The sequence below is a fragment of the Falco punctatus genome (assembly GCF_963210335.1).
Source record: "Falco punctatus genome assembly, chromosome: 9".
In the NCBI taxonomy this organism is placed as follows: Eukaryota; Metazoa; Chordata; class Aves; order Falconiformes; family Falconidae; genus Falco; species Falco punctatus.
The window spans coordinates 30616264-30636695 of NC_137589.1; the positions used below are offsets into that span (position 1 = coordinate 30616264).

At 43.9% G+C, this 20432-nt stretch overlaps 1 protein-coding gene across 2 annotated transcripts in view; it reads left to right on the plus strand.

Moving 5' to 3' along the window:
- Window positions 1-20432, plus strand: part of NEURL1 (neuralized E3 ubiquitin protein ligase 1) — a 174044-nt gene that overhangs the window by 100530 nt on the left and 53082 nt on the right. For both annotated transcript variants that reach the window (XM_080402564.1, XM_080402565.1), the window contains exons 2-3: window positions 5796-6037; window positions 10715-11036. In XM_080402564.1, the coding sequence (XP_080258690.1) occupies window positions 5796-6037; window positions 10715-11036 (564 nt within the window). The remainder of the gene's footprint in view (window positions 1-5795; window positions 6038-10714; window positions 11037-20432) is intronic.

The window sequence follows — 20432 nt, forward strand, 5'->3', positions numbered from 1 at the left end:
GAAGTTTAACCCAAGATGCTCCATAATTTCAGGTGTTCTGGTTTTAATGCTCCAGAATTAACGCTTTTCATTGCTATCATCAAATGTCCCAACACCTGCAAAGCTGTAGTCTGTCGTTGTGGAAGAGCAAAGCTTTGCTTTTTCTTCGTGGTCATCTTGTAATGCCAAGATGAGTAGTTGACCGTGGTGACAGCAGTCTGATAGGGTCAATATCATTGTAAAAGGCACAGGGAGAGTTAGCTATAGACTGGAAATACATGGTTATTTGTTCCTCCAAGAACACCAAACATTTTTAAAGGCAGTGAAGACATTCTTGTTTTTAATTTGCATTAGTTTATGGTTCTCTTCTTTCTGTACACATGTCCTGGGTCAGGCTGCATGTGAGAAAACACTGTTTGCAATCCCTTTTCAGTTTCCACTAGTGTTAAGCTAATATTTATTTTTAATGAACTATATCTTGAAGTGTGGTTTTAAGAATCCATTTGTGAAGCTTAGCACAACAAATTCACTCTGTTTTTTTTCCTTTTGAACTTAATTAGCAAATGTAAAGATCGGCGTAACTGGTTACACTGTATTTCACTGATAATTCTCGAAAGGATGGGACCACCTCAAAAAGTGGTAAGGCTTATAAGCATTCATTTCACAGCTGATGTTTTCTCCCTGTGCTGCTAGTAACCATCCAGCTTTGGAAAGGCTGTGCAGATGTTGTTTCAGGGTTAGGGCTTTCCTGCTGCATCGTGCCAGTGTCCCTGGGGCAGGGCTTCCCTTCCATTCCCCACACCCGCAGATGGTTTCCTTTCCTTCCTTCTAGAACCCTTCATTTTAAATGCTTATACATTAGGGCTACCAGCCAGATGAAGCACTGTCTGTCAGCCTCTTGTGATAACGTAGTAATTTTGAAACCCTTTTCTCTTTTCAGAGTGTGGTGTTTTGCCCTGTCCACTCTTTTCACTGTCACTAGCCTGCAGGACAGGTACCTCTGCCACCAGCCCCAGACCTCTCCTCTCCTCCTCCCCAGGTGGACAGGGATTTGTCGTTCCCACTTACTCTGGCACGTTGGTCCCTGGGCTCTGTTTTGAAGTCATCTTTTGCTGTTTCTCTCAGTTCTGAATGACACTTATTTTACATGCTCTAAGAAGTTTATCTAAATACCTTGCCATTAGTTATGAGTCTGGAATGATTTTTTGACAGTGTTCTGATAAGTGCTTATCAAGATTTTTTCAACCGGAAAAAACATATTTTAAAAAAGTTAAATCCAGTCATTTCTTGCAGCATTTAAGAAATCCCAAGCCTTTAAGATTTTGCCTAATGTTTGCAGACCACGAATGCTTCTGGTGAAAACCCCTAGCAGGCTTCGGGATGTATTTTGCTAAGCTGAGAACATCCAGTGCTGTCTTTTAAGTATTGTCTTGGTGCTGCTCGGGCCTTGAGATCCAGGAAACCAGGGACATCTGATGCGTGGGGAGGGAGAAGTGTGCCACCTTTGGGGCAATATTTCCTTTCTCAAACAGGGCTCCGAAAAGGATGCTCTTCAGAGCGGGACATGGAAGGCAGAGCAGTTCAGGCTGCTTCACGTTGTGGTTCACGTTGATGTCTCCTTTGCCCTGGCTTACTAAAGGTTTCAGAGGATCCAGCCCACGTGCTTGTGGCTCAGGGGAGCACATGGTACATTACCACTCTTGCTGCTCTTTTGGCAGGCTTATGGCATCAGGGCAGGTTGTGTTCAGGGCTCAAACCCAGTATTGAACAAAATGGTTCAAACAGCATCTATTAGTGGGCACAAACTGAAAACTGAAGTCTATCCAATCTTGAAAACCATAAGACTGAGCAGGTGCTGTTCTCTGTGACACCCAACATGAAACCTGGAAAGCATGGTGCGCCTCTAGATTTGTAGCCCTTTGACACCAAGGCTGTTTTCAGACGGGTGTGGTTTTGCCCTGATGACTTTTGTCACAAGATACCAGTTTGTGTCACCTTGCCATGTTGTCACAACTGCTTGTTAGGGGGAAGTTGTGTTATGCTGCAGAGTAGGAAACTTGCAGTACCTTGAACATGCTGTCATATTTCAGCCTTCTTTCAGATACTTGTTTGCAATTTTTCTTTCAAGCATTTACTTCAGTTTGCCTTTGTTGGGTGACTGATGTCACGTTGTGGCACAGGAGGAGTATGGGACAGACTCTCAGTTAAGGGAGCCTTACATGGATGCTGTGAAATCAGAAGGACTTCTGACTGTTTCACCAGCTGAAACTCTGGGTTTGTGAATTTCACTCAATTCTTTCACATAATGGAAAAAATAAAAAAAAAAAATAAAAAAATTGAAAGGTACTTCAGGGGCCCCAGCTGTATTGTACCAGCATTGCTGGTAGCAAAGGCTGAGGGTGTCAAAATGTGTAGTAGTTTAAACAAGGGGATGGGAGAAGGCTGGAGTCCAGGTCCAGCCCAATGAAAACAAAAACCTTAAGCAGATGATTTATTTCCTTTTTAGCTGGCCAAGCAACGACAGCAGTGCATCTCACCAGCTTGTGTTGCTGAAGTGTCCCTTTCCTCATCTAAGTCCAGTCCCAGGTGTTTGTGTTGCCGTCTGGAGTCACACACTGTCTCTTCCTTTTGGAGTGACGTGCTGCCCTGAAGAAGTTAAGCAAAGGCCTTTGTGTTTGACCCCTTGCTTTGTAACTTCAAGTATTTGTAAGGTGTGAAACCCCATTACTAAATAGCTGCACTTTAAAAAAATTGAGACCTTTTCTGGTCCTTACCCAAGTCTGTTCATCAAGCAGAAGTCATCGCTGTGTAAGAGCATTTGGGAGAGAGAAGGGGGTCCACAGTGGTGCCAGACTGTCACAGCAAATAAGCATTCCTCTAGCACCCTCCCTGTGGGGTCAGGCAGGACCTGTGGCTCTGTAACGCTGCTCCAGCAGATGTGCGGGCCGTATGCGGTCTTGTTATCAGAGCCTGTTTTGAAAGACGTGGGCAGTTTTGGTGACTCCATTACCGCATTTTAAAAGGGCGCAATGTCCTGTGGAGAGGTGCAGCAGCTATGAGCACAGCCAAGTTATCTGATAAAATTAGCGCACTGGGAGATGCAAATAGGTTATAATGTGTGTGCCCTTGCACTGCATGAACTTGTTTTGGTGAGTGACTGCTAGTAAAAAGTTTAAGCTACAAAATTCAGATCTGGATGCAAAGATGTCATGAATTGAGTGTGTATTTACTAGCAGTTGCTTCTTTCACATATATGCATACCTAGAAACTATCAAACAGGTGTTGAAAAAAACAAGACTGGAAATGACTAGAAAAAGTTTTTCATATTTTTCTATGGATCCCTTGACTTTAAATTATCTCAATCAATTGATGATATCCCTCAATAAGTGTCTTGTTTCAGAAATGACTCTGACTTCATATATATTGTAAAGAAGCTGAAAAATGCAGGAATGGAAGTTTTCACACTAGATGTTTATTTTTAGTTAGTCTGCCTATAAAAAAGGGGTATAGTGGAAACAGAGAGGCAGATAAGAGATGAGCAATGAGGAGATCCAGTGGCTTGAAAAATTTCTGCCAAAAGAGAGGCTGGGATGATTTGCTTTGACCATCTGTCAGCGGTCTTGTCCCTGCAGACCAGCATGACTTCCCTGGGGAAGTGGAGTGGAGCAAGGTTAAGTTGGCCACTTCTGCTGGCTCTGGCTCATAACCATTTGTGAAGGTGAACAGCATCATGTTTGCAGCGATAATAGAAATACTTCTTGCAAAAATACCGTTAAGCCTGAGGAACACATCAGCAAGGTATCACTAAAGCTGACGGCTTAACAGGCTTCCAGAGGGTTGGTAGTAGAGAACATAACTGGTTTGGAAAAAATTTAGTGATGCTGGAAGGGATTCAATCTCCTGTTCTTCGGGACATAAGACAGCCTCTAGTTAAACGGGTCTTAGGAGGTAATCTCAGAAGGTTGTCTCTGTACGGCTGCTGCAGCTTGCGGTGTCTTATGACCACCCAGTCTGGGCTCTGGGGAGAGACGGGGTGCTCTGCCCCAGGCCAGCAGCGTGCCCAAAGGAAAAAGGTCAGGCTCATGTGAACTGCTGCATCCTGACCTTCCCTGTGTCAAGCTCCCCCTTCATGCAGTCTGTTCCTCCTGATTTCCCTCTCTGACCTGCCTGCTCAGGTGAACCTCTACTTTCTCCTGGTGCTCTGCACCTTATTTCTCCCTTTCCGAGTGTGAGGAACAGGAGAAGGAAGATGACTTACATTCCACGTTATTTTTAGCATCAGATAACTCCCAGTTGGTTCATTTCTCCCTTAAAGCATTAGTGTTTAAAGGTAACAGCCCAGTTTGTCTGCCCCCCCTGCTCTGTTCTGAAGGGATAGCACTGTTGCTGAAAATGGGAGAAAAAAAAACAGCAAGGAAATGAGAGGAGAAGGCCAGAGTGACTGACGCTGAAGTTTAATTAAAATGTTCTCATCAGAAACCAGGATTTTAAGTCCTATTGCTAGTTATTTACGCTCAGTCTGATGATGTGCCATTGCAACTTCATGTAGCTGCAAGCTAAAACTACCCCAAAGTCTGGGAGAAATAGGGTCTAGGCTTTTTATTACAAAACCAAGAGTTACATTAGAGGTATAAGCATTATTTTACAGTAGCTATATGAAGACATAACACTCAGCAATTAATTTATATGAAGAATGTATATTATTAGTTTCTATAGTTTGCATGTGTGAGGAATAGAGTTTTTAACTATACTGTTTAGTCATGCATCTTTATGGTGCAGGCTGGCACATTGTTAAGGTCATATTTGCTTTTGTTGCACCCCTGAGTCTATCAAGGAATAATCCTTTATTCTGTTGATCCTCTGTTTCCAAATCTATGAGTATCTCCTCCCAAACATATGTGCATAATGTAGTGTGTATGTGCACACAAGGAAAAGGAAGCAGATGACTTGAGTTCAGTATAATGATTGTTTTGTGCTTGGACTGCTGCAGGCTCCCTGTTGAAAAGAAACTCGTGCATCCATTTGTTCATGAACAAAGCTGCTGTCGTGACTCTGTTGATCATGCATTGACTCTTTGTGTAGGGCCTTGGTTAGAGAAAGATGCAATCTCTCTGCTTCATAGCCTTCCTCCCTTTCTTTGCTTTCCTCACTGTAATCATAGCGTGCTGATCAATGCGTTCTTGACAAGGGGGATCTCAGCTGAGGTTCCCATCAGTGGAGGAGAGAGGAGAATGGGTGGTGCTTGTCAGAGGAATCCATGTGGATTATTGCTGAGTGGTGCTTGAGTATAGATTAGCAATGTATGTGTCTGAGCTGGCGCATGACATGGGTGGGTAGGACAGTGTCCAAAGAGATATGAAGGCAAGGGTTGATGGAGCTGCTGATGCAAAGGAGTGAGAGAAATGGTCAAGTTGCCTGGGAGTCCTCTGGAAGTGGAACTCTCTTTCTCTAGGTGTGACAGCTTTAGTGCAGTGACTTCACATGTGTTTTGCTCCAGTTTTGGAACCAATTCCTGCCGCCTTTTCTGATGTATGGCCTCAAAATGGCCTGTGATTTCAGTGCTGAGCTGCCCTCTCCCTGTCATGCTCTGTACTATCAGCCTGCCCAGACAGGAGCCTTGAGTATCCTCATAACCTTCTATTGTTCCATATGCTCTAGAAACCCTCAGCAATTTACAGAATGGGGATTTGACTAACTTTTATTTGGAACTACAGTTCCCCTCTGAAGTACCCCTGATTTTGTTTTTGCATTGAAAGTTTTTCACTTATTACCCACAACAGATTTAAAACCCTTTTTTTTCCCCATTCTGCTTTCAGATTCCATAGGTGGGTCGTTTTCGGCTTCTTCCCACCGATGCCACCACAAGCAGAAGCACTGTCTCCCCATCCCGCAGTGTGGAGTTCTGTCCATCAGCCCTCTGCTTTTCCATCCTCACACAAAGGGGTCCCAGATCATAATGGACACGACGCAGAAGGCAGTGAAGCGCCAGGCTAGCTTCTGCAATGCCATTACCTTCAGCAACAGGCCCATCGTTATATATGAGCAAGTCAGGCTTAAGGTGAGTAAAGGACACCTTCCCTTATTGCCGTGGGAGCTGCTGTGAATGAATGTCAGGGTGTACCAGGCTTTGGTGCTGGCACCAGATCTTTAGCCCTTCCTTGAAAAGCACAGTAGTCAAATCTTGGCCTTAAAGATCTGTGATCTCTGTTGGTACTTCTGCTTTTGTCACTGTAGTTCTTGGAGCCATTGGTATAGACCCGTGTAGAAACTGGGAAGAAAAGGGAAATCTGTGCTGCAAAAGAGCTTACCTTGGATTTTAGACAAGGAACGACAGATGGAAGTTGAGATTGCTTAGAAAACAGCAAGAAAAAAGAGCTGTATTGGTCAGTCCAGAAGGCGGCAGCCTCAGCATCTCTCTAGCCAATGTGTCCTCCAGGCTTTGCCTGCATCCTGCGGAGCAGTTTTACTGGGTGGGCCAAGATGGGGTGAGGAGTTAGGTAATGTGTTCAGTTCCACAAGGAGCACTTTCTTCCCATAAACAAGGCAGCAATGAGGCTGGTCTTATGGAGGTGGGAGTCAGCTTCCTCACAGCCAACACATAAGAGGTGAAAAGGACCTGGGAGTGAAGATGCTTGCTCCTGTGCTTGGCAGGGAAGATCGAAGGGTTTGACTGAAAGGATGAAAGGAGCAGTCAGTGCGGTCACAGTTGCCGTCTAAGAAAAGGGTTTTTCTGTCAGTCTGCTGACTGCTTTGTTGAATCAGTCACCTGATAGCATTAAGGTCAGAGAACAGAACATTGCAGGCATCACATTTTTCTGGCTGGCAGAGGCTGCTTTCACTTCCTTTGTGTCTGTAGTAGCCAGGAGGATGGGGTTGGTACCCCTTGTGCTGCAGCTGGTGTGGGAAGTTCAGCTCCTCTAAGACAGCATGCCTCCACATGTACCAGGAACTGCTTCCTCATGAAGAAATTAATCGGTCCCCTCAGGAACTGAAGCACTTTTTAGGCTCTTGGCACCTTGAAGGAGCTTGGAGCCCTTAAAACTTCATCCACAGATACTTTCCAATATTTGACCTCTGGTTTGTGGGACTGCATTTTTCTATTCTGAGCTGATTTCATGCCTTTCATTGGCACAAAGAATGTCATCTTTGGCAAGTTTAGTTCGTGACACACATGAAAGATCTGCCTGCAAATCCTTCATTTACGCATGAGGAGTTTTCCAGGAGGTTTATCTGCATATAGCTACTGAATCTGAGTGATCCTGCTGTTGCCTACTGCTAGAGGTCCCAGACTGCGGGATATCAGCATATCAGCCTTCCCTGGCTCTTCCCTTACAGCCAGCAAAAAAACAAGAAATGAGGAAGATGCCTCCTTTTGAAAATATAGAGAGATTTCAGTGATTTCAGGCTCAGGTCCATAGGTAGAGGATCCCTTCTACATGTTTGTTATGTTTCCTGTGGAGCTCTTACTGCTTCCATTCAGGCTAGAAACCCAGCAGGACTCACTCACATTGCCTAATGGGATTTTTTTCCACGTTGGCCAGCAGTTTGGACAAACAACTGCAAAAAATGATTTGGGAGGAGATGAAAGCAGCATTTCTTTTTGAAAACACCATCAAAGATTTGAGTGGGTTTAGTGGTTTAGGCAAAGGTTCTGGGTTATTTCTTCCTCATTCTGAAACAATGTAGCTATCTCTGGAAATTCACACTTGTTTATCATCCTGTATTTTGGGATTTTAGCTTGCATAACATATGCGAAGAATACGCATGCAAGTCTACACAAGGGATTTAAAAGTAGAGCTCCTGCTGAGTCCAGTGGGAAAGTCTCATGGGAGCAATCAACAGGCTTCAGCAGAACTTGTACTCTAGGGATGGATGGAAATGTGAAAACATCTTTGCTTCTCTGATATGTCCATCCTGCAATTGCCTTGTTATTGTGTGTGCCTGTGGAAAATGGTGTCTTAAACCTTCTTACCAGCTAAAGACTAACCATGAACCCAATCATTCAGGTCCTATAAAGTTTAAACTCGCTTTGGAAAACTAGAGGAAAGAAGTCGGGAGGTTTCTTTCTGTTTATTAGGTATCATATCTTGGATTTTATTCTGAGATTTCTTTGCAGCTTTGGGAATGCCATCAAGCAGCCACATTTCCTCCTCCTTTGCCTCCAAGATATATATCCCAGTATGGATTCTTCCATGTAATTCAGAGCACTGCTAGGGAGTGGAGTGAGGTTGTTGAAGGTGACACAAGGCGCAGGGCAGTAAGGAGCAGGAACCTGAATCTGTGGGAGCAGCCATGGCTTAGCAGTTTGGATGTAGATTGTATCTTTTCCTTCCCTTCTGGTACCCGGTGGACCTCCCAAGATTTTCTGCTAGCAGTGGCTGCTGAAGAGAGATTTTGGTCCATCATTAATCATTGCCTTTTTTAGCAAAACTGTGTACCCTTTGTCCAGCTGCATCTAATTCTTGGCAGGCTTTATACTAGATTTTAATTTGGATATTAGTTTGCCTGTGGTCAGACTGTATTGAGAACTGTTTATAGGTGCTGATTAATACATGGAACATGTGCAGCCTTGATTACCATATGACTATTTACTTCATGCGGTTTGTGATTGCTGTGAAGTATTGGCAAGAGACTGTGAAGGCGTAAATTGTACAAATAACAATGAGGCCATATTTATCTCAGACCCAAAAGCTTTTAGGGCTTGCAGTAAATTTGCTGCAATAAATAATCTAGGCTTCTTCGTGGAGTGTGTGTATATTCCCCATTTTGTCACATGCACACCCCATCCACCCCCCTTGCACTGGGGACATGCAAGATCCCATCCCATCCTGACCAGGCATATAAAATAGCGGATCTGCTTCAGTCCTTTTTAGTGCCACCCCGGTGTCCATCCCGTAAGGAGGAGCTTCCCAGGGTTCCTGGGACTGAGCTCAGTGCTCAAGTGTTTCATGTAAATGCTTTAGGTGCTTGGCTGGACTGAGTAGCAACAAAGAGCAGCACTCACTTAGCGGAGGACCTGGTTGTAGATAACTTTTTTCTGTAGCTCTGAGTTATTTTCTCTGATACTTTAATTACAAACCAGAAATCTCTAGGCTTTGAACAACGTCTTTGTTGTGAGATTATTGTGCCCCCAAGGGCATACGTTCCAGGATTGCCTTGGAGAGGAACATGTGAAAGAAAAATGCAATATTTACAAATGTGATTAGAAGAGAATTCAGAATGTCTGGGAGAATCCCTTGGTGAAAATCCTGTGCTTCTAAGCTGGGACATGAGTGGCTGCTGCCAGGCTTTTGAAGACAAAATCCTGCAGTCCTCAACAGTTCAGTTGCTGGCATTGCCACTCATCTGTGCGGTTAAGCACTTTGGCAGAGCAAGAAGTTGCAGATAGGTAGCAAGTTTTGTGTGACATCTGGTAGGCAGTATCTATCCATGTTTCTGCTCTTGCCCTGCAGCCAAAAGCGAGTTTGCTTGAGGCTGCCAATGCTTTGATGGAATAGGGCTATCTCAATTGCTTTTGTGTTTGCTGCAGGTTCAGCACATGAACAGAAACACCGGTTACATGTCAACAGGCATACAGGAACTGTCTTGGTCCCACATCAAGATTGGATCCAGCATCCTTTCCTTAGGTCTTTCATTTCATAGTCTGGATGCTGACAGGCTGAATCCCTTTGAGAGGAACAGTTCCCAGTACGTTCATACTTAATAAAATGAGAGAAGAAATTCTCCCAGGGCATCATCTCTGTCTGGGAACCATACTAGCCCTGGAAGACTCCCTGCTTCCATGGGAAGACAAACACCTTGAAACTAGGTTGTGTTTTGGATGTGCTGTGCGTGTTTAGGACCCACTCTGCTCCTGTCAGATCCCCTCCAATACAAGGCTCAGTTCATCTGAGAAGAAGCTGATGGCTCTGGAGGCATCTCTGATCCATTGCCCTGCTGTATCTCAGGTGCAGAAGGGTGGATATGACACGTGCACCATTCCAAAAGCTATAGCAGGTGTTCCTGACCCCAGACACACTGAGTAACCGCATACTGATGTGTGGGGTGCAAATGAGCACGACAAACCTTGAAAAACACCACTCACAGCTGAAATAAATAGGTTTTCCCCAATCATAAGAACATCTATTGTTGTCTCCTAATTGTATATTTAATATAGTTAAATGCTTTAAGTTGTGCTTTCCCACACACAATTTCTCTGCTGCAAGGCTGTGATTTCATCTAATCTGACATACCAAACAGGGGTAAGACTGGCTTTTACTTGGCTGGGGAACTCGGAAAGCCCTATGGTGGTAACTAATTCTGGAGCCAGTGCTTTTCCCAGAGGTCATGAGAGCCCCCATCACCTGAGCACCATGGGGGAAGAGCTCTGCTGCTGCAGATGCTGAGATGAAAGCTCTTATGGCCATGTTGGGCACATTTTGTGAGAGGATGATTTTTAAGCCAAAAGGAATTACCCTAGAAATAGAAGTGAGTCATTATGCAGCTGTAATTACATTTCACCTCTCCGCATAGATTTAATTTGATTTTTTTTTTTAATATGTACATTGTATCCTAAGTGTGCACCATTGCTGCTTGCAGCTGAAAAAGCTACAGCAGTGTCTGGTGGGTAAAATGTTTCCTAAATCTACTGGGTTCATCTGTGTGGTGGCCATCAGTGCTTGATGGCACAGAGCCTGTAGTGTGTAAGTAGAGGTTCAAGTACCAGATGCTGTTATTGCTGCTGTTATCTTTGCAGATCACTAAAAAACAGTGTTGCTGGAGTGGGGCTCTTCGACTCGGGTTTACTTCAAAGGATCCATCAAGGATTAACCCTGACACTCTGCCGAAGTATGCCTGCCCTGACTTGGTTTCCCAAAGTGGTTTTTGGGCCAAGGCTCTTCCAGAAGAGTTTGCGAATGAGGGAAACATCATAGCCTTCTGGGTGGACAAGAAAGGACGGGTTTTCTATCGGGTGAACGACTCCACTGCGATGCTCTTCTTCAGCGGCGTGAGGACAGCAGAGCCCCTCTGGGCTTTGATTGACGTCTATGGCCTCACTCGCGGAGTACAGCTCTTAGGTGAGTACCTGGGTCCAAACATGCAGGGGTGATGCTGAGCAGTCCCTGGCAAAGGGCCAGCCTGACACTGCCTGGCCCCCTCACTGTGCTGGGACAGGTGCAGGGAAACGGCCGTTGTTCTTCCCCCAGAGCATCTCACGGCTTCAGCCTGGATCAGTGGGTGTTTGAAACTTAGCACGTAAATATAACATGAGTGGGAGGTGGGAAACAACCGCTACAGTATAGCACTAGAAGCCATCTGTAAGTAAGTGGATTTCTGCTCGGTGGTGTTGCTCTATCAGAGCATAGTCTGGAGTGTGGCAGATACCTTGCAAAACTCTTTTTTTCTCTTCTGCTGCTTTCCCCATGCCGGAGTGAGGAAATGCATTTTACATGCTATGGGTACCTCCTTCCTGGATGGCACTGTTATGATTTTCTGAGTGGTTTAATGGGCAGATTTGAAATATGGATATCTTCAAAAGTACCTGCGAGAAGCTGCAGCTGGTTTAGCCAGGCTGTTGCTTTCACAGAGGAGTTTGGTTTGTCCTCTGGAGCCTGAAAGTTGGATATATGGTTGGGGTTGGAGGACGAGGGGTGCTGAGTGACTGTGTTTTCTGCCATCCTCAGCTGAAGTGGAAATAATTTGACGTTCATGAGTACTCAATCTAGCCCCATATGTGCAGGTTGTCAATGTCTGGGCTATTTGAGTTTATATCCTAGAAGATATTAAATCCTAGAAGAATTGAAAAGAGTGTCCAAGAACCCAACTTAAGGGGCAGCTAGGTTGCTGGGGAACCAGAGGTCAGCGTGCAGCTTTAGAGCTGTCTGCATTGTCACTGGGAGGCAAATCACAGCACTTCTCCATGTAACAGTAGTTTCATGGGTCTTGTTTTCACCTTTGAAAAGGTTACATGGTACCTGCTGACCCTCATGAGCTGAAGTTCCTTCTGAAGATGAGATGATCTTGCTAGGCTGAGAGAGATCCTGGCTTTTTCCTGTCATGCAGCCTGATAATCTCTGTTAAAATGACACCTTCATGCTATACATCAAAAACTTTGATGGAGCTTCTTTCTGATAGTTCTGTTTTCTTTCTGCACTGCTTGCTGTATTAAAAAATGTGGTGGCAACACTGCCCGTAGCAACCTACATGGCAGGGAAGACAGATGTGGGTTCAGCAGGTTAAGAAAAGGGACTGACCTCTTCTTGCTGCAAAAACTACCAGCCCAAGATTGCACAAGGCAAAGGAAGTAAGGAATTTCTTAGCAGCTTTTTGTTTTCTTTTAGGAGCAGAAAAAGTTGTCTTTTGATGTGAATCAGCTTGAATCGGAGCCACTAGGCAAAAATTTGTAGGCCAAAGTGGTGATATTTGAGTTGGGATCTAGAATGTCATGCTCACAGTTTAGGTAGAAACACGAATGACTCCAAGTCCTCTGGCTGTTCTTGAGAGATTTGTCACCTCGAGGCTTCTCTGCCTGATCAATAAGATCCCATAACTCTGGATTATGTTTCCTTTCAAAACACCCAGGAAATCATTTCCTATCCATCGTCTGCCCCTGTGTTGTCCTAGCATCTTCTACATCCCCTTTCACGAGGAAATTGTGACTCTTGCCGGTCACTGACTTGCCTCTAGTCTAACAGGCTCCGGACTCTCTGGTGGGTATGAAGTCCCTGAATGAAGCAGGCAGCTTCTGAGTTTACACAGTTGGCATGGAGCTCAAATATGTATTTGTAGCTGTTTCCAGCAGCCTTCAGCAGGATTTAAGCATAGCAACTGTGCTGAAACCTCTTTGACTTGAGTCCTCTCTGTCTCCATTCATTATTACACAGCACTGGAAGTCAGAGCAGGGAAATCATCGGCTGTGTTGCCTCTGGATCCTATAGACTTACCCACAGCAATGCTCTGCGTGCCTGTTTTAGTGTAGCAGACCACACATATAGTACAGGACAACTTGCCAAAAACTCCCGGGACTTGAAATCAATTTCATAGCTTAGCTACAAACATATGGTCGAATTCAGCCTGCTATGGCATGCAGGGCATCTAATGGAGGCTGGGGATGCTGGAGTGGTATGTTGAACAGAAGAGCCTAGCATTTCAAATTTCAGTTCAGTGATTTATTGCACCCCCCAGCTCCAAACATGTTCCTTGTTCTTGAGCCTCACTATTTTCCCAATGGCTGTAGGGTTACAGGGGCATAGTGCATCTCTGCACTGCCTCCGTTTGCTTTTATGTGTATTTCACCCAAGAATTTGAGTGAATCCAAAATCCAAAAATCCAAAAGCCTTACCATTTCTGGTGGCTATCTCTCTGTTTATCACAGAATTATTCCCTCCCCACTCCCAGTTATGTAACTTCACTTCCAAAATCAGACTTGCCCAAAGGAAAGAAATGCAGCAGTAAGTCTTGTGTCACTGCAAGATCCCATCTCTGCAGGGGTATGCATGATGTGCATTTGTGTCCCCCCCCCAAAATCACAACTTCCAAAACTTCACATTTTTGTTTCGCTCACCTGCACTACAGTAGCAGTTCCAGCCAAAATAAGGGACCCAGTAAAGCAGGGCAATGACCAGATCTAGCGACACTGTTCCTGTCTTACAGATTTAATAAAGAGACACTTGAGAAAAGGGGGGGATCTGAAGCCTGGGAGAGTTAAAAGATTTGCCAAACGTTATATAGCAGTGTCACCCAATTCAGGGATGCCATCAGCCTTGTTGCGCAGCTCAGTCCTGCCTCCTTCTCTGTCAGCATCACAGTCACTGCACCACACTGGCATCACTGAATTGTGCCTGTGTATGAAAAAGGAAACAGCTGGTTTGTACCTTGATTTTTCATTTCCTTCTGCTTATGGCTTTACCCATCAGCATCAGCCTTACTGATAATTACCCATATGTCATTATTGCTGTCAGTGCACAGCTTCCTGGGTCTGGCTGCCCTTGCTGTATGTTCAGAAGCAGAGCCCTTTAGGCAGCTTCTTTGCCTGTATGATTTCGTTCTGAAACAGGTAAAGAGGGCTTGCATGGTCCACTGCATCTCAGCCGAGGGGAGGTCAGGAGCTGAGTCTGGATCACGTCTTGCCTGTCACTGCTAGGGTGAGTCAAAATTAGAAACTGGCTTAAATCCACCTTGAAGGTGGCTTCAGTAATGAGGTTCACAGTGCTCCCACGCTCACTCACAGGTGAAAGGTTACTCCTTGCTTTCCTCGCCTCTACTCACATTATAGAGATGAAAAGGCTCAAAGTCACTGAGGAATCTGGTCTCCTCTGACGACAAGGTCTCAGCTGGTTTCATGCCACAATGTAAAGGCCCACATAGGAGAGGTTGTTGCAGTCGAGTACATGTACGTTCTGTGTTTTAGAGCATAGGTTTCAGTGTAGGTGCAGGCTTACGTGACCTGTAAACATGCCCTTATACAGTGACTCTCCTGCTGACGTGCTCAACTTGCAGGCAGGATGGTTTACAGCTCTGCTTCCCTTTTTGGGCAGCTAGTTTTGCACAACTGCACTTTTACATTCCAGGATAATTTAAAGTAATATTTACTAGAAATGTGGCTTAGCCTTATGTTATCACTTCAGCATACACACATGCTCATTCACACTTTAAAAAGAGTCCGAGAAAAATGGAATATAAGCAGTCTGTTGCCTTGCTGCTATAATAAAGCATCAAAAAAAGAAAAGGAAAGGACCAGCTGTTTAAATCTTGCGGTCTTCAGAGCCCTGGAGGAAGGATGGCCGTTCATGGGAACCAGTGTTGTCTTACATTAGCCTACTTTCAAGCACTAGGCTAGTGAGCCTGGCACAGATTAAGAAACATTCATGTACATTTTCTGTGGAATCACTGCAGGACACCAGAGGTGGAAATTTTCCTCAGTGATGTGTGTGTTAAAGCATAATGTGTGTTTTCAGCATTTTCCCACACCTTTTGGTGGGGAATTCCAGGTTTACCTGTTGTGTGGTGCCTTTTTGAAAATTGCCCCATTTTTTTTTTTTTTTTTGACAATGAGATTGTAGTATGGGCTTGCAGAATGGTTAAGACTGGAAGGGACCCGTGAAGATCATCTAGTCCTACCATCTAGTGTCTTTTCATTCAAAGCACAGCACGTGCTCTAAAAGTATGGCAAAATGGGACTGTAAAGAAATTATGATTTCAGCATACCCTTCTACCGGCCCTGCATTTCCAGTGGGGTAACATGAAGAAAGGTCTGTTCATTTTCCTTGGTCCCGTTCATTACTAATATGGTCAACAACCAACCCTCTCTACTGTTTATTACTCTCTTCGTGCTCTTCTCCCATCCATCTGTATTTTCATTCGTGCAGTATTTTAAAGTCTCGGTCTTTTACCAGCACAGACTTGGAAAACCAAGAATAATTTTGGTTATAGATTGGCACACTGAGAGGCACCTGTTGAAAGTAAAGCTTTTACCTCTTCTAGTATAAAATATGTGAAAAACTAGTAAGATCTTGTGAACTGGGAAGGTTTTAAATGCATATGAATTAAATGCACACATATTAAATGTACCTGAAGTAGAAACAGTATAAATATATATTTCAGTCATAAATATGTATACAGATCCTAGCAGAATTAACTGGCAGTGCTGTATATTATATTAGATATTTAGGAAGTCTTTTCTTTCTCCAGATCCCCTTCCTAGCTTCTTATTGCCTCATGTTTGCAAAGTATCAAAAGTCAAAACGTGAACTGACCATGGATGGAAATGTACCCATTCTGGGACTCAAGCTAGTGTATATTTGACCGGGAAGTTACACATTTTGTAGGGAAAGAAGGAAACGTGGTTTTCTTTCTTCACCCCTGTCAGTTCTTAGGTAAATTGAATCTCTACCTCCAGGGCACCTTTAGAAGAAACATTAAATAAGCCTCAAATGAGGTGGATTTATGGGCAAATTTCAGGTGTGAATGGTATAAGACTGATGATAAATCTAATTTATCACATGCATCTGCAGTTTTACTATGTGGTTATTACTGTTTTATTTTCCAAGTGTAAACCTTATTTTCCATTGCCAGTGGGAATCCATTTCTGTTGCTATTCTGATGCGTGCAAATAAGCAGACTGATCTGCTGAGTGCTTTGCACTAAACAAAATTGGATAATCAAATATGACTGCAGTGTATTTTTATAGCGTATTGTTGAAAGTGGAAGCTATAAACTATTTACCCTCTCTGTGGAAGTCTGTGACTATCTGATGGAAAAGAATAATATGTGTTTAAACAGAGTCCTACTTAATGAAGGCGAGAGATACATGACCTGCAAAGAGTCAGTTGTCCTTGTTTTTCCACATCTCCTAAGGGGAGAGAGAATTTAAATTGCTCATAAAGTTTTATTGTCTGTAGCTGTTGTCTCTATGGCAGCTGCGGGAAGCTCTCTAACACTGCTAAATATGTGAAAACAGTTTAATAAATAACTCATCTCTTGCCATTTTAATTAATGCCTGCTTTGCCTTAGCACCTCTGGAAGGATGTATTTTTCCAGATGAGATCGGTACCTGAAAATTAGCCTACAACCCAAAGGCAGCTCCAAAGGTCTGCCTGTCCTCCAGGTCGGTCTGTCTCGCTTGTGACGATAAGGCTGCTGGACACAGCACTTTCAAGCAAACCAGAGCTCATCTTCGCCTTGTGAATGCAGTGGCTTTTTTCTCTTCTCTTTGCATTTGATCGTAAAGAGCTGTGGATTTGTGCCATGTCCCTTGCCCTGCCCGCTGCTCTGCGGTTCAGGCGGTGCAGCTGAACGGCAAATACCAAGTCAGTCACAACAGCCAGATGCCGAGTACAACAAGGTCTCTGAGGGATCTCTTTCAGGCTTCACCGGGGCTCGATGGGGTGTTGAATTGCAAAATGGCACAGAGGCTGTGTGCGTTACGTGTATTTTATCAGCACTGCCTGTTGGTGCACCTGTAGCTTTCACGGAGCCACCTTTGCTTCAGCAGGACCGCTCCTGGAGTGAAGGCATTGCTACAGGTGCACAGAAAGGCCCAAACCTGGCACATAACGTGCTATCGGGCACATTGCATCCATAAAACATCCACATCAGCATCAGGAGAACCGGCAAGTGAACCTGGGTAAGAATAAATTTAAAAGGGCTTAGCCTGGCTATTATTGCCCGAAGTGAAAAGAATGAAGACTCTAACAAGACAGGATGACTAGTGGAAAAACAAAATGTGCTTTATAAAGTTCCTTTAGTTCTGGTAAGGTGAAATATTGTTCCTAATGCAGGCAAGAAGGCCTATATAATAATATTTTCCATGTTACCCATAAAAGCCCAAGGAAGTACAAAAGCCCTGAGAGCTGTAAGTGGTGTTTACATTGTGGGTATGTGTATGCTGTAGTTCAGATGTTGACACTGCAAAGATAGGCCACTGCGTTAAAAAAAGTGATGTGTTGACATTAAATGTCCGTTGTGATGATTGACTTGGCTGTTGCTGTAAGGAGGGAAGTATTGCTGGTTTTCACTAAGAAGTTTATCTTGCCTTTGCTAAGTGTTGTTACTTTTTAGCAGCAGCGTGGAACCTGTGGTCTGGGAACACTGATTCCAATTAAAAGGCTTTGACCTTATTTTACTTTTACTAAAAGTGTAAACTACTGGAGTAATTGAACAGATACTGAATTTATTACAGAGCTATAGTTAGTTACAGAAGCTTCTAGTATAGGCAGGGTATTAGAGAGAATAATAACACACCACTAATGGAGCGGTGCATTCTTTTGAGAAACATTTCAGAGTTCCTTATGTTAGCAAAGATTTTGGTGTTTTGATTTAAACTATTAGAATAAGAGACCTGTGCTGCTTTTTTTTTTTAAAAAAATACATTCTCTTAACTGATACTTAATGCTGCATATAATTGTGTTTTTCTTAGTTTGTCTAATGTGGTTCCTATTGTAATTCTGTAGGTAATGTGTCTTTAAAAAGGAGGGTGGAGAGAGTACAGAGTACAGGGAATTAATCTTTGCAGTTTTCTTAATACCTTTCTCCAAAATACTCAGTGAAATAGTTTGAACTGTACAAACCTTGGGCTGTAATGCTGAAATCTAATTCCTCTTCATTCATACAGCCATAGCTTGACAAGAGTGCATTTACTCCAGCGTAAGGCAGTTGAAGCTGGAGGCTAGTTTTGGATGTGAGTTGAGTAGATGATCTGGTGAAAGTATAACAGTTTATTGTGCTAATCTTGTAATTCCACCTGTTCCAGCTGTGGAGGCCCTTCCCCCTAAGTCTGTATAACAGATGACGGCTAAACATTGCTTATATGATAAAACTAAACACCAGCTCCGTACAGTATGTCTCTGCTGGTGCAAGATAGCACTTTGTCATTTCAACATCTAATTGGCATCACAGCTGCTGAATATGCAATCTACCTTGTAGAGGATATGATTTTGTTATCCCTGTAGGTGTCTGGGTTATTAAAAAAGTTTGACACCTTTAATAAAATTAAATTGGCTTTTCTATCCATATCAGTAACAGAGCTAAAAATGAGATTGCTTTGTACTCCAAAGTCTCCATTTTTTTTTCCCAAGCTGTATAAGCAGAACTGTTGTTATTGGGCTCAGTGTGGAAATCCTTACCTATATCCCAGCTCTACTCTCAGTTTTACCAGCCTAAATTTGCAGCCACCTGTGAAGTTGCTCTGGTTTTACACTGTGAGCAGAATCTAGCCTCACGTTTTTGCTCATTCATCACTTCTCTTTGGCCAAACACTGAGGAACAGAAGCTCCTCTGGACCTTGCTTGGCTTGTCCCAAAGAAAACAAAAATTTTGGCTCGGGGAACCTGTGCTGATTCAAGCCAGCACCTCTCTTTCCCTGTACCTTTGTCCAGTGTGGGAGAAATGAGCCTCTTGAGGTCCGTGTCACTGTAACTGCGCACAAGTGGCTGAAAGATGCCAAAATGCAAGTGGTGTCATTTGCTTGTGTGGCCTTGGGAAGTCTGTCACTAGTGCTTCAGGTCTGCACTCACTGAAAGCTGCTCTCCCAGCACTGATGGACTGGTGCAGCAATGCCCACCCCAGCTGCCACTGCGTTGGACTCTCACTGACCCATGCTGTCAATAGAACTCTCGCTAAATTGTGGGGCACTCGTGCATCAAAAAGTTATTGTCCATGTGTGATGTGTAAACGTGGGCCTGATACCTGCTATCAGTAACTGGTTGTAGATACCAAGTTTCACACTACATCGTGATGCTAATGTATGGGCTAGAATGACCCATTTGTTCATTTATGCTGAAGATATTAATTATTTGGGATTTCATAGGCAGAAAAGAGCCTCTGTGTTCGTCAGCTGTATGTGACTCCTTTCTGATGTGTATGAAATGCAATTCATATGACTGTGTGTACAAACAATAGACTGCAGCTTTGAGGTTGTCTGGGTAGAGGATGTATTGAGCCGAATGAAAGAATTTCTGAAAAACTAAAATTTTCAGTGGTGCTTCCAGGACAGGCAAATACAAAGGCATCACTGGCGCTCTGGGGCAGGGGTTGGGGAGAATGGGAGGTTGCATCGAGGAGGGATCCCTGTGCTGTCCTGTGTGTGTGTGCTCTTCCCCACAAATCTGCTTCACCCCACACTGGAGGCAGAGCCTGAGGCTGAGCGGGCCCTTGGTCTTGTACCACTCTTCTTCTGTCTTTAGCTTGCTGCAGTCCTGTTCATGTCCTGGCCTTAGCCTGCGACATGCGCACCGGGTCACTGAAGGTCCACTGGATCCAGTGTCCTATCTCTGACAACAACCAGTGTCTCTAGGTTCTCCTTGGAAAAGTGCAGGTATTATTTTCTCCTGCCTTTCATCTTTAGCCATGCTGAGCTACTGCTTCTGTTCCCCGAGATACACTACTTGCCTTGAATCAACTCCCCGTTTTGATGCCGACGTTACATCAACTCTGCTTAGGATGCAGCTAATTCTGCAAAGTGCTGTGCTCAGTGAGCCACTGGGCTCCTCTCTCCTGCTCAGGCATTTAGGAAAATCTGGATCTTGCGTTCTTCTATCACACGCTCTTAATCACGTTTTCGTAATATGTTCTTCTGACACTATTACCTGTTTCCCCAATGCTTTGGCATTTGGTGAAAATAACATCCCTTGTACTGCCATGCATTAACTAAGCTGTTCTTCCTATTGTCATGGGAATTATAGCAGGGTACTGTTGGCAGAACTTTATGAAATTTATGAAAAGCATTTCCATTTATTAGGCTAGAACAGTATGTCCAGTCACTTACAAGTTTTTATTTTCATGCATTAGCATTGTTTTGATGTTAAGGGCCTTTACAGAAATATTTTAAAAGAAATTTCCATCCCATCTGCTCCTATTAGATTTTGAAATTAAACTTATATGGGATTGGTATATTTTAGTCTGCAGCTAGGGATAAAAGATTGATAAATCAGACTGCTGGCCACTGAATCAAATCTTGTGCCACTGGCTATGGCTGG